The sequence below is a fragment of the Pleurodeles waltl genome, chromosome 5 (assembly GCF_031143425.1).
Source record: "Pleurodeles waltl isolate 20211129_DDA chromosome 5, aPleWal1.hap1.20221129, whole genome shotgun sequence".
NCBI classification, from domain to species: domain Eukaryota; kingdom Metazoa; phylum Chordata; class Amphibia; order Caudata; family Salamandridae; genus Pleurodeles; species Pleurodeles waltl.
In genome coordinates, this window is record NC_090444.1 from 1,732,198,256 (window position 1) to 1,732,212,835 (window position 14,580).

The 14,580-nt window shown below is 43.6% G+C and overlaps 1 protein-coding gene across 1 annotated transcript in view; it reads left to right on the plus strand.

Annotated features, from left to right (window-relative positions):
* Positions 1 to 14,580, plus strand: part of LOC138296719 (cytochrome P450 2K6-like) — a 419,360-nt gene that overhangs the window by 120,956 nt on the left and 283,824 nt on the right. The window contains exon 2 of the mRNA XM_069236120.1: positions 12,817 to 12,979. Within this exon, the coding sequence (XP_069092221.1) occupies positions 12,817 to 12,979 (163 nt within the window). The remainder of the gene's footprint in view (positions 1 to 12,816; positions 12,980 to 14,580) is intronic.

Consider the following 14,580-nt stretch of genomic DNA (forward strand, 5'->3'; position numbering starts at 1 on the left):
TACTAAACTACATGTAATCCCATATGTAAGAGGCATGTGGTGATAAGTCACCCCTTCCGTTACCGATGTCGGTATCTGTGTACACACATAACAATCTTTCGCATCCATAGTCTCAACATATTCTGTTAGTAGGCGATAGAAAACATTATACGAAAGTTCCTTCTTATCATGCAAGTGTCTCTCATCTAATTCTAGTCTTTTCAATGCGGTTAGTTCAGTGACAGTAACAGGAGCAGAAGTAGAAGCATCAATTTTCTCATTCTCACCCTTACCACGCGTTGCAAGCACTATTGCCATTATTATTAGTACACATGCAGTTATCAAGCCTATACACGCATATTTACAATATTTCACTCTACTGTTTTGTGTAGCGTACTTAGTCATGATCTGTATAGAATCAGAGAGCTAGAAGCACTTATAAAGAAACGATTTAGCAATTAGTTACAAAGCTGAACGAGCGCAATGTTCACACAGTTTTCTTCAGGAGCCCAGTCACTTATCGGTTAGCAGCATTTGTCTCAATTCGGCAATAACTCAGTCTTTTATCAGTTAGCAACGTTGTCTCAAATCGGGTTTAAGAGTCAATCAGGTTATCAAAGTCTTATCAAGTTAGCAAATGTCTCATCCGGTTTAGCAATGTGCTGGTTGTATCACGTTAGATTATAGCAAGCAATGTCATCACCTTTTCAGTCAATAGTGTCCATAAAACTTTTCTTTTCTATTGGTATCTCTTCTTCTTCGTTCTCGAGGCTGAGAGATACAAATTCGTCGGTCCAATCGTCATTGACTACATATGCCCATTCTGGACCGGAATATCTCCTGTTTGGTATCCTTTTCCTTTTCAATTTTGCATCTCTCTTTGATTCTGCCTCACTGGTACTTTCCTCTTTGGCCAAGTCCTTTTCTTCACTTGATGTTGGTACCACGACAGACACTTCCTTTCTTTTCTCTTTCACTTTTGGCCCTTCACTGTCGTTCAACGTTTCTCTAGTTCTTAGTTTTACTGGTGATATACTTGGTCTTCTCTTTGCACTGTGTCCACTTGATGGACCTGCGATCTCTTCTGAAGAAGTTTGAACAGTTTCGTTCTGTTCTGCCTTGTCCCCTCCTTCTGGGGAGTCAATCAGGTTTTCCTTTTCTTTTTCTGTACCGTCTGCTTCTGGGAAAGCCCTCCTCTGATCAGGCTCTCCTGCTTCTTCACCTCTTTCGAGCCCTTTGTCACCGTTACTTTCTTCAGGCTCTTTGTCACTTTCAGCTGCTTCAGGCTCTTTGTTACCTTCAGCTGCTTCGTCGCTGTCTGAGGTTTCTCCTTGGTCTTCCCCAAGTGAATCGGTTGTTTCGTCCTCAGAGAATATTTCTCTCTCCTCTATTTCTGCCTGTTCGCTTCTAGTTCTGTTTTGCTGTGTCTCAGCGCTCGGCACTTTGTTATCAGGTACTGGCAGTTTCAGCGCTTCAACTTCCTCATCTGTGGGACACAACACTTTCTTTGTATGACTGGCGTGAATCCAGTTGGGAACTCCCGCACACTTCACAGCGGTAGTGGTCGTCAGGATCACTTGGAAAGGGCCTTTCCAACGGGGTTCCAGACACGACTTCCTCACGTGCTTCTTTATCACGACCCAGTCACCTGCTTTCAGTGTGTGTCCTGGACCTTGGATCGGTGGCAAGGTGGTTGCTTCCACCTGGTGAGAGAAAGAGCGAACCACGTCAGCCAGACCTTTGCAGTAGTCTAACACCATATCATCTGTAATATTCAAAAGCGCGTTTGCAGGAACTGCAGGAAGTCTCATGGCCCTGCCCATGAGAATTTTGTGCGGGGACAATCCAGTCTTTCTGTCAGGGGTGTTTCTCATTGACATTAACACCAAAGGCAATGCGTCAGGCCATTTCAAATTTGTCGATGCACATATTTTCGCCATTCTTGATTTCAGTGTACCATTCATTTGTTCCACCAGTCCTGAGGCTTCAGGGCAATAGCTACAATGCAGTTTTTGCTCAATGTTCAGCGCTGCGCAAAGTAACTTTATCACCTCGTTATTGAAGTGACTTCCTCTATCTGATTCTAAAGAGATCGGGAATCCGAAACGTGGTATCAACTCCCTCAACAATAGTTTTGCAACTGTAAGGCTGTCATTTCTACGTGTGGGGTATGCTTCAATCCAGTGACTAAAAATGCACACAATCACCAACACATACTTCAGACCTCCATGCACAGGCATCTCAATAAAGTCCATCTGCATTCTGCTGAACGGGCCGCTCGCCCTGCCAATGTGGCTCATGTTCACAACCTTTCCCTTTCCTGGGTTCATCTGCTGACAAATGACACAACGATGGCAAACTGCTTCTGCAACTTGGCGGAATCTGGGGTTAAACCAATCAGTTTTGAACAATCTTATCATGGCATCTCTCCCTAGGTGAGCCTGCCCATGATAGAACCGCGCTAGCTGCGATAAGAGACTATTTGGTAAAACAAATTTTCCTTCATTTGAAACCCATAACTCATCTGGTCTCCTTGTACATTGTGACTTAATCCAGGAAGCTCTTTCATCCTCCCTGACGCTATTCTGTAATGCTTTTAGTTCATCCATTGTATCCACGACCTTCAAGGCAAATGCTTCAGCTGGTTCGAGCTCTGGCTCACTTATCAAATTCCATTCATCCCTGAGCAATATACAGTTCAAGGCACAAAATCTTGCGACCTGATCCGCATATGCATTTCCCAGGGAAACATAGTCCTGTCCTTTTGTATGAGCACTACACTTTACCTCTGCAATTTCGGCTGGCATCTGAATGGCGTGTAACAATTCCCTTATTCTCTCCCCGTTTTTCACTGGGGACCCTGAAGAGGTCAGGAAACCTCTCTGTGACCATAGTTGCCCAAAGTCGTGCACAATTCCAAACCCGTACTGACTGTCAGTGTAAATGGTAACCTTCATCAATGTAGACAGTTGGCATGCTCTTGTAAGGGCTACAAGCTCTGCTACTTGTGCGGAATAGACTCCTTGAAGCCAGGACGCTTCCAAGACACCTGTTACAGTACATACAGCATATCCTGCTTTCAAAATTCCCAATGCATCTCTTAAACATGACCCATCAACAAAAACAATTTGGTCATTTTCATCAAGCTTAGTATCCTTAATGTCAGGTCGGGGTTTTGTGCAAAATTCAGTCACCTGAAGGCAGTCGTGCTCGACGTCATCAGCGTTCTCAATTTCAGCATTTTCACCGGGAAGCAAGGTAGCTGGATTCAACGTAGTGCACCTTTTCAGCTGCACATTCGGTGAGCCCAGAATTATTGTTTCATACCTTGTGAGTCTTGCTCCAGTCATGTGTTGCGTTCGGGAGAGGGTCAAAAGTATCTCAACTGAGTAAGGTACCATGACTGTTAATGGGTGTCCCATCACTATTCCTTCACTCTGAGTGAGGCTGATACCAACTGCTGCTACGGCGCGCAAACACCCTGGCAGTGCTGCTGCGACCGGATCCAAAGTAGCTGAAAAATACGCTACTGGTCTGTTTATGCCACCATGGGCTTGGGTCAAGACAGACAAAGAACATGCATCACGTTCATGACAAAACAATGTGAAAGGCTTTGTGTAATCAGGCATACCTAAAGCTGGAGCCCTGCACATGCATTCTTTCAATTCAATAAAAGCATCCATCTCATCTCCTTTCAGCTCAATTTCATCCAAGGCATCCTTCTGGGTCAGTTTCAGTAAAGGCTTTGCTAGAGTTGAGAAGTTGGGAATCCACTGGCGACAGTAGCTCACCATCCCCAAAAACTTCCTCACCTCCCTCCTTGTCTTTGGTGGACTCATTTGAAGTACACTTGTTATTCTTTCCTTCATTATTCTCCGTGACCCTTTCTCTATTTGATGACCCAAGTATTTCACTTTCTTCTGACAGAACTGCAACTTTGAAGGAGACACCTTGTGTCCATTCCTTCCCAAATGGTTCAGTAGAGCAATGGTGTCGGCTGTGCAGCCACTTTCTGTCTTAGATGCAATCAGTAAGTCATCAATGTACTGTACTAGGGTTGACTCGAATGGCAATTCTAACGCTTCCAAGTCTTTCTTTAGAATCTGATTGAAAATTGACGGTGACTCAGAAAACCCTTGAGGAATTCGACACCAACTGTAAACTCTGTCTAAGAATTTGAAACAAAAGAGAAATTGGCTGTCCTCATGAAGAGGCACCGAAAAGAATGCTTGTGACAAGTCGATGACTGAGAACCACTCGGCATCGCAAGGGACTTGAAACATTATCACAGCTGGATTCGGTACTACAGGGCAGCATTTAATTATGATGTCATTTATTTTCCTCAAGTCCTGCACGATTCGGACCTTTTCACTCGGCTTTATTAGTGCCATGATTGGTGAATTACATGGACTGCTTAACACTTCTTTCAGTACTCCCTGTTTTACAAACTCGTCAATGAGTTGGGCGACTTTCATGAGGGTGTCTTGTGCCATGTGGTATTGTGGGGTCTGGGGAAAGGTTACATTGGGTTTTACGGTCACTTTCACTGGTTCCACTCCTTTCACCAATCCCACCTCTTTTCCTGTCATATCCCACACTTCCTTTCTGACTGTTTCCCGTAATTCAGCTGGAATATCTTCTTCAGTTATCATCGGAAAAAGGTTAATCAGAGGATATTCTTCATCAACAGTTTCCATCTCATCCCCTTCTACACTGTCCTCTTCTTCCACATCACTGCTCGTCTGAATTCTAATTCCATCGTTCGAACACATAATCGAACATCCCAATTTGCACAATAGGTCTCTCCCTAACAGTGCTATCGGGCTTGAGTCACATACCACAAAATTATGTGACCCTTGATAGTTACCAATTCTGACTTGTACTGGATCTGTGATTGGGTTCGTCAGGTGCCTGTTTGCTACTCCCACTACTTGAACTGTTCTCCCTGAGAGTGGCAAATTTGGTACTTCAATGCTCCTAACAGTTGAACGTGTGGCTCCTGTGTCAACCAAGAATGTAACACGATGACCCATAACTCTTCCCTCCACACATGGACCCTTTTGATCAACTTCCAAGGATGCTGCAAGCACACAATTTCCCTCCTCATCTGAACTTTCACTCTCCCATACATTGTTTATTCCATTCTCACTGTGTAATGGGAACTGTTGTACTGTGCCATTTGTATTCATCACCTGACCCGAGACCTGTGGAGGAACCATCACTTGCTGCTGACTCACTGGTGCCAAAGGTATTTGCATTTGCTGATTAGGTACCATGGGAAACTGCTGTTGCATTGGCTGCATTTGCGTCATCTGCATACGGGGCATCTGCATCTGCTGCGGCTGCATTGGCTGTAATCCCTGCAGCTGATTTATGGTCTGAAAATTTGGGTTTGGACCTCTCATTTTCGGTCCCCTCATTGTCTGGAATGCATTGACATCATTGTTTTGCTGACCAACACCTGCACCTTCCTGCACCACCATCGGGCACTCGCGTTTCCAATGCCCGACGATTCCGCACACGTGACACGGCATCACCCTTTTCATTGCCTGCACACCATTCGGAATCGCAACAGTGTTCAAATCCGGACCATTACTCCCAAAGCCTCCTCTGCCTCTGCCTCTCGCCTGTGGCTGAAACACCATATTTCCCTGCGGCTGCGGTATCTGCTGTGGGAACCCTTGCAACCCTTGCAAACCTGTCTGAGCTGCTTTAAGTTGCATCACCATCACTTTCTCTTTCAACCTTTTCTGTTTCACTTCAATTTCGTCGCTACAGTATTTCGCATAATTCAACACCTCATCAATCGGTTTCGACTGCCAACAAATCAAATGCGTCTTTATCATCTGACTTATCTCTGGTCTCAGCCCTTCCACAAATCTAAACACAAAATGGAGCATGTCCCTCGCCTCTATTGTTTCCGTGCCACTGTAGTTCTTGAACGCCTTCAACAACCTCTCATAGTAACCATGAATCGACTCTTTAGCCTCTTGGGCAGTCCGATCAATCTTCTGCCAATCCACATTTTTCGCGGCAACCTTCGTCTTCAAATGCTCAATCACCATATAGTACAAGCTCATTACCATAGGTGATGGTGCACCCGTATCCCTGTCTCTCTCTGGTTCACTTGTCGGCCAACCTACAGCCCTTTTGCAGTCTTCCCACAAATCTGCCGGAACCACAGTCTCAAAGAGGGTGTTCAGGTCTTCCCAAAGACATTTTGCAAGCTTCACAAACCTATCAGTCTGTTGATACCATTCAATCGGTTTCTCTCTCAGTTTGGGAAAATCATCCGTAAAAGACTGAATGTCGCTTCTGTGCCACGGTACATGTATTAATTTTCCCCCTGCTGTCTCCCTCATTGGTAACATAGTTATTGCATCACTACTCTGTGGTCTTTTCTCCTTGTGCTCTGGGACACTGTCTTTCTTCTTTTCCTTTTTCTTTGCCCATCTGCTTTCCCATTTGTCTAAGCACCTCCACACTTGTGCACTCTGCAGCAATTCTCTAAGGTGCATTTTCATGCCTGCTGACCTCATGTGTTCAAAGTCTGTGGTCCCGAAATCCAATCTATAGCTCCTGCTCAAGTGTTTTGTCTTGTCTATCTCAACCCCGTTTTTGTCAGCTATTTCTTGCAACCTTCTATGTACCTTGTTCACTTCTCTCGTAATCCTAGGACATAGATACCTCAGCTCTTCTTCCGAGTAGGACTCTAACCTATTCAAACCCATAGTCCCTTCCACCAATTCTTCTGCTTCCATGTTCAACCTGACCTTATTCAGATAGTCTTCTCCCTTCCCACTGGCTGAGCTTTGTGTGGAATTCAGACTGTTGAACCACTGTGTCAGCTGTTGCGCATTCAACCCCATCAGTGTAGCATTCACATCGACTGCCATTGATGGTTGCGGCAACTTTTCAGTGTTCGATGATAGCGGTATCATCAGTGGGGGACTCGACCTCACCACTGTTGACTGAGCACATATGGGACTAAACTCCATCAAGGACCCAGATCCAGTTGGCAGAGCCGCTATCGGAGTTGTCTCTGGAGTGTTTTCTATGCACCTCCTTTCCGTCCCATTCTGCACCATTGATCCTTGAACGCTCATACCTGAGTTAGGCTGAATGTACAAAGGTACCGGTGGACCTACAGTAATGGGTAGGGATATCGCATCTGGGTTCTGTCCACTCCCCAGGTTCTGAGGCATGTTCATTTCCACACTATGGGTCATCATTGCCGGCATGCCCGTCTGACTCCCCGTCATCTGAGCATGTGCGGTTCCCCCCTGCATCTGCTTTTGAGGCATCAAAAGCTGGGTTGATTCAGCTTGTGCCAATGTTGGGTTGCGACCATTCTGTACTCCCATTACGGTTGGATCTAGAATCATTCCCGTACTGTTGTCACTGCTGTAGTACCTTGGGACCTGCGGCTGATAATTTTCTGCTGTTTTCAATATAGGCACATCTGGATATATTCTCCTAACCTGCGGTATCTGCGGGGTAAACAGTAAGGGTCCTTAGATCCCGATGGCGTTTCTGAATTCGGAGTTTCATTATTCTGTACCGGTGCCGGAGGGGCAGAACTGGTACTTGGACCTTGTTCACTCTCTGCATAAGGTGGTGGACGGTCGTTCAGCAATTGCATGATGAACTCCTCATCCTCTGACTCATCTTCTCTCCTTAACTTTTCCTCGTCCTCTCTATCTTTGGAACACCTCCTGTTTGTCTTACAGGTAGCTTTCTTGCCTGTCGCCTCTTCTTCCTTAGCAATTGCGGGAAACAATTTTATCCCCTGCAATATATCTGACCTCCACACCTTCTGTGCATTATCCCACCTAGCGTCCGCTAGTGTCTTTTCTACCTTTCTTATCCTGGCCTCGAACTTCTTTTGCTGTTGCTGTCTAGCCATTAGTTCCCAAACCGCTAGAGCCTCAAACTGTGCTGGACTTGGAGGTACCTTCATGTCGTACATCGCGAATCTCAAATTCTCTAGGATCCTTATATTGAATGTCCCATGGATCGGGAACGCTACGCTCCCATGTCTCTCTGTCAGCCAAAGGCACGGAGCTACCCCCCTTTCCTCCATTACAATGTAAGCTGGTGTACCTTCGGGTGGCGTCTCCTCTCCTACGCTCGCTTTAATGTAAGACTCCCCCTTCATCGCACTCTTTAATGCTTTAAAAAATTTCATTTTCTCGTCTTTTATTTCACAAAATTTGTAATCAATAAGTGACTTTAATTCCCGGAATACTCTTCGCTTGCCTTTCCCCTTCCAATCGAGCCCCACGGACTGCGTCCAATCCGTGCGCGACCCTTCTCTGCAACCAACCTATCCCAGCGCGGCTCCTAGTGACGTCACACTCACACACTCTGCGGCTGACAAAGCCTCGCGGCTTGTCCTCCTTCACTCAGCTCCTCTCGTAACAACTTCTGGCATGTATCGCGAGCAACCAAATAATAATAAAACAGATCTGTTGGTTTACTACAGGAAGGGTAACACAATCGCTTCAGGACCTTAGGGATTTTTCACTAGCCTCAGCAGTTATTCCATCTTTCTCGGTCCCCACTTTCGCAAGCAAATTCTGACCCGCAGACTCTGCTCTCAACTTGTCAGTGATCTATTCTAGTGCACTTAGAATTTGTCAAAGCCCAAAGTCGAAGTTTTCTTTCACTCCCTTAACACACGTACCGACTCGTTGACCACGCCCGGTCAACCTATTAAACCGACCAGACCACAACATAAAACAAGTGTCTCATACACTTTTCAACATACTCCGGAGTCTCTTGACCTCGCAGGGCCCGTCTCAACAACAACAACCACGTGGACCTTTTTCTGCACAAAGCGCCACATGCACATGAAGTTCGACGACTTCCCTACTCTCACACTCGGAGTCGCACCTCCGCTATTCTCTAAAATCCTCGCAACCTTTTCAAACAATCTGCGGCAATAAGCTGTGCAAGCGCAAAATCCTAACTTCACTCATACCGTCACTAGTACCTCCAACGCCGATTTCACACCTCCATTCTCTCCATTCGCAAGCTCCGAGATCCCGGGAAAGTCGCGGGGGACTTAGGGCATCATCATTCTCTCAATCTGTTTTACCCAAGAAAAATCTAATTCAACACCATATACCTCTCGAGTGGGGTCTCAAAGAGCGCAACCGTTACCTCTCGAGTGGGGTCCCAAAGGGCGAAACCGTCCTCTGCTACCATCTACTGATAGAGCGTTCCGTCCTAATAAATTACCTGTATTTGGACGCTCTTGGGTCGATGAATCTTTTGACCAAGTGGGGCTCTCTTCACCCGAGTAATCAATTTAATCAAATCAATAATCAATAACGAACATAAGCAATGCCTTGATCAACATAACACTTCACAATTAATCCAGAAAACATTTCGGCGAACCATGACCTTTCGGCCATGAATAACCACACCAGTTCATTCAAAGTTAATGAATTTATTTCCCCATATTAACAAAGCTAGCACGATATAAATGTGTCTCAACACCAAATGATATATGTAAATGAACATTAATAGCTGTCCATAACGGCGAAAAAGATGCAATCTATGCAGCATTTGAATAACAAAGCATTCGATAATAGCAACGCAAACCACTAAAACTATAATCTGTAATGGGCTAATTGCATACATTAGTCAGCACAACAAGGTCTCAAATTGCATTGTGCAACAAATGAATCCTCATCTAACCTCAAATTAGCATCTGCATGTGGGATTTCATGCAAAAAAACAATTTAGCAACATTGATTTGGAAAACTCCTAACTAGGGCTCTTATAAAAAATCAGCAGTTGGGTACCTAAAAAGAAACACAATGCAATTGTACATTTTCCTCTCATATTTACCAAATTCAATCAGCATTCAAGGAAGTCTTCATCTCACAGGTACCGGTTTCGATCAGCATGGGACGTGGGCAAAGGGGCAGGGTGGACGGGGCAATTGCCTCACTGCGGCAAGATAAAAGGACAAAACTACTACTTTATGCAAAGGGGGCAAATCAAAGTTAAAGTCTCTAGGGCGAGAATTACTTAAAGTCTCTTTCTCTCGATTAGAGAAAGCATCAAAGTCTCATTCAAAATGGCGTCGAACATCAATTGGCATCGTAGAAGATGGCAAAATGACGAGGTCGGCAAGATGGGCCATAATGGCTGCAATGTCCTGCAAATGGCGGGTAATGGCCAATGGCAATAATGTCCGGGTAATGGCCGCTTTCTTCTTGTGAACCAGGTTTAAATAATCAACAGTTCAAATCCAGTAGGGTCTTCCATTGGAGGGTTCATAGGTTGGCTTCAAATTGTCCAATCAAAAACAACAATTCACAAGCTTCTACCTAGGCATACATTATCCTTGGAGTCGGGAACGTAAGTTGCAACATATTTTACCAATTAACTCACTTTCAGAGCTTCCATTGTCTGCACCTGCAGATTGACCTTGGAGCAAAGAAGAAGATGCCAGGCTGGCACGAAACCTTAAAGATAAGCATGTGGAACCGATGTCACTGGAAAAGTACAGCTTCAAGCAAGAATACACGTTTTATTAGCACATTAGAAAAACACGAGCATCTAAACCGTGAGACAAGGCAACTAGGCCGAAGCCTCCACTAAAGTTATGCTAAGTTAAAACATTTCAAACAAGCAAATCATAGCACACGTTTACGGTTATGTCAGATTAGTACAATTCTAATACATCACGTTATATAAAGCACACTTATAAATGTTGGCGAACTACTCTGAGGGCACATTTGTCCCCGTACAATCTTTATTAGTTCGGTTAAAGTCACACTTGATTATTGCGGCACTACGTTTATGCGCTAATAAAGGGAGAGCACATGCACTTTAGCACTGATTAGCAGTGATAAAGTGCTCAGAGTCCTAGAGCTAACAAAAAGAGATCAGAAAAAATAGGAGGAGGAAGGCAAAACGTTTTGGGATGACCCTGTAAAAAGGGCTGGGTCCAACAGTAATTCACATACATCATGACACTGTACATGGGACTACATATATGAACGGTGATTAATTGTGATTGTGGGAATATCCTTATGATTGTAAGATGTATGCTTCAATAAAAATACTCGTTAGAATGTGTGTTCTCATCTCATGTACGAAACTTTACCTGCTTCCTTTGTTTTCACGAAATGGCGTATAGCATTATGGGAAGAAAGGCTACTTTTGTGATATGATTGATTAAAATGTTGTGTGATGTCACCTTCAACAATAGCAAAATAGACAAAGTTCTTGTGTTGCCACTTTCGGAAGCGCTGTTAATTTAACATAAAAAGCATTTACTTTATCTTACTTTCATGTGCTACAGAAATATCAGTATTCTGATTCCGCCTATTTCAGACACTGTCCGGAACGCGTGTTTATTCACTGAACTATGGGATGCATTTCCTCACGTTCCCTACCAAGGAAATTACCAGGTGAACAGTCCCTGTTTATGAGCAGCTGTGACATAAAGAAACCATTTGTTAGGCACTGTTATTTCATCAGACATTTACTGTGTTTGTACAGTGCAGACTGGTAGTGTTTATATTTAATGCGGTGTATTTTAGAAATCGGAGAGTAAACACAATGCAATGATAGTCACCAGGAGTGCATGCAAACATAAAGCAGTCTGCAGAGGAACTAGAACGTTTGGTATTTAAAATGGAGGGGCCCGCGGGAAGCAAGAGCAACGCTCTAGTCTTCCCGCGGGTCAATTCGGGAAAGGAAGTGACGGCGAGGGACAGGGACTGGGAAAGGTAAGTGGGGGCGGGTCTAGGGGGAGGAAATAAAAGGGGTTGGGGGTGGAGGGACCGGCCTCTTTTCCGCGCTTACATCGCGCGTTTTAATTTGGCCTCCCACCCACCCGGCAATTGGAAGAGCGATTGGAGGGACGGAAGTTAGAGTCGAATAGCAAGGAGGGGAGGGAAATTGTCAGTTAGGGCAGGTTGCAGGGGTGAGCGAGCAGTAGATGGGGGAGGGTGGTGAGTCAGATGCGGGCTTGGCCACCCTTCTAGGGAATAAACAAGCAGGTGAAGGCTCTGAGTGGGGGTACGCACGAACCAAATGGGGCATGAAAGGAAAAGGGGAGTGCGTAGGGGAATGGAAACGAGATAAGGGTTTGAAGAAGAAGGATGAGCGAGGAGATGTTAATAGGAGGGCGTTATTAAAGTTACGGTTACCTTTGAAAGTTAATGGTTATGTTATTTATGCAATCCTGTCCTAATAAATGACCTTTTACACTAAAACAGCTGTCACTGAATTATTTCCCGAAGGACACGGCGCCCGGCTGAGAAAATGTTTCCTCCAAAAAAAATTCAAATATGAAATTATTAATTAGGAACATTTTACAATCTGTTAAAACACAGAAAGCACATAAGACAGCTTCAAAAACATTAACATAGCCTCTATTTTATCTTCATCATTTATCCCAGACTCACATTTTTTATTTATTGAAAACATTTATATAGCTCAAACCTAGTCTAGCTTATTAACATACTTTGCGTACGTTTTATACTACTGGCATATAATTACCAATTTCTAAACGGAACCCTGGATTGACTCTTCGTTGTTTAAAGGCTAATATGAATATACTTGTTACTTAAACCTGCTATTTCCATTATTGGGTTAAAACACATTTAAGGAAACATCTCAAATTGTGAAGGTCCTCTTCATCTGTACAATGAAATCGGCAGATCAGCATCAATGTTTCTAGGAAGAAGCAAATTCTAGTACTCTGTACTCAATTCATTTATAGCAGCATTTAAAAGAACGTTGCCTTCTGAAGAAAATTACATAGAAATGCAGTGGCTTGTCTGTTATGTTTTGTATTTATCATTTCAGCTATCCAAGAAATACGGCTCTGTTTTCACTGTCCACATGGGAATGCAGAAAATGGTGGTACTCGCTGGATATGAGACTGTGAAAGATGCCCTTGTCCATCATGCCAACGAGTTTGGAGAAAGAGCATTTGTTCCAATATTTGAAGATATAAATAAAGGATTTGGTATGTATCCTCCAATCCTATGGCATAGTTACTGCTTTACGGGAATGGATTTGAGTATTGCTGCTGAATAGCAATGGCATATTTCCTCACCCTTGATGAAGCCAAATTTGCTTTAGCTACTGCTGTTGTGCCTTCTGATGTTTCCCCGAAAATTCAAGCACCCATTTTCTACCAAATAAATGCAGATTAAACTAAAACATTTCACGATTAAATCCATTTACCATAGTTTGTTATCTGATATCACTACCATGAACTTTGATGAGCACTATATTTTACATTGATAGGTCGGGAACCAATGAAGGGTGGAGCGCAGGCCTAGCAACACGCCAAGCGCTCTGACTTACTATTACTTGCAAAGCAGAAGGAGGCTAGTTTGGGAAAAAATCAGCTAGAAATCCCTTAGTACAGATACAATACATGGCCTTGCCATAGGTCATGCTCTACAGCCGACCCCTGCCTCTATGCACTGCTGTGACCTCACATATTACATCACTCATGACATTTTGAATGACATCATTGTTGGCATCTCAAAAGACAACTTGAGTGACATCACTGATGACATCTCTGATAACATCATCCAATGACACAAATATAGGACATTATTGACTGTGACATACCCAATTGACATAACTAATTGGTCAAATCTTACAGAATGTTTGATCCACGTTATCTACCTATGCATACACCATGCATTATTACAGTATGCACTACTACAAAATGTAACACTTCTTTAGACATACATCCAACATATCGTTGCCAATAATGAATTAGCGAAACCTGTGTATTAATGCTTGTTTTAAACCGGCATCTTGAACATTCCATGGGAAAAGAAAGCTGTACTTACTATTGCTGTGAACTGACTCAGCCATCCAGAGAGCATCACGTCTTCTGCAATGCAATGAAATTATCCATTGTCAAAGCTGCTAGCTTTGAATCTTTACTTGTGGTGACACATGCTGAATTGTGTGGGACTGACAATCTCACCATTTTCAGATGCGTTCAGTTTTATTTCAATAAGTACATTAACTGTTACATTTGCACCGTCGATTTCACCTCAAATGCTTTACCCATATGCAGTTGCACCAGTTTCTTTTTTTGATTGCATCCTAACTCATTTACTGTTAGCGAGTAGCAGCATCACTGCAACTAGTTTGAATGATTCCAGTTTTCCTGATGCAGGTAAAGCTGGTTGAACATCATTGTCTCCACTTATGGGTTTCCTCACAATGCAGAGATTTGAAGTTTTTCCAGAGGGAAATAAACTCAGCAAAACAAGGGAAAGCCAAAAAGAAGCTGGTAATGCTTGTCTATACAGCCATCTTTAGACAGCTTTTTCCTTCATAATCCCGTTTGGATTCATTTTGGTTTTTGTACCAGTCAAATTAGGCAAATGGCTTTTTGCCTTGCTTATTCATATATCAATGTACACAAACATTATATACAAACACATTCATTAAAATGATTGCCTGATCATTCTGGGGATGACTTGATCTCATGGTGAGATGCTCATTGTTTCTTTTTAATTTCAAAAAGAAAATCCTGCTTTTGAAAATTTTGACAAATTCATTCATCAAACTCTAACTGCATTGGCAGCAACCGCA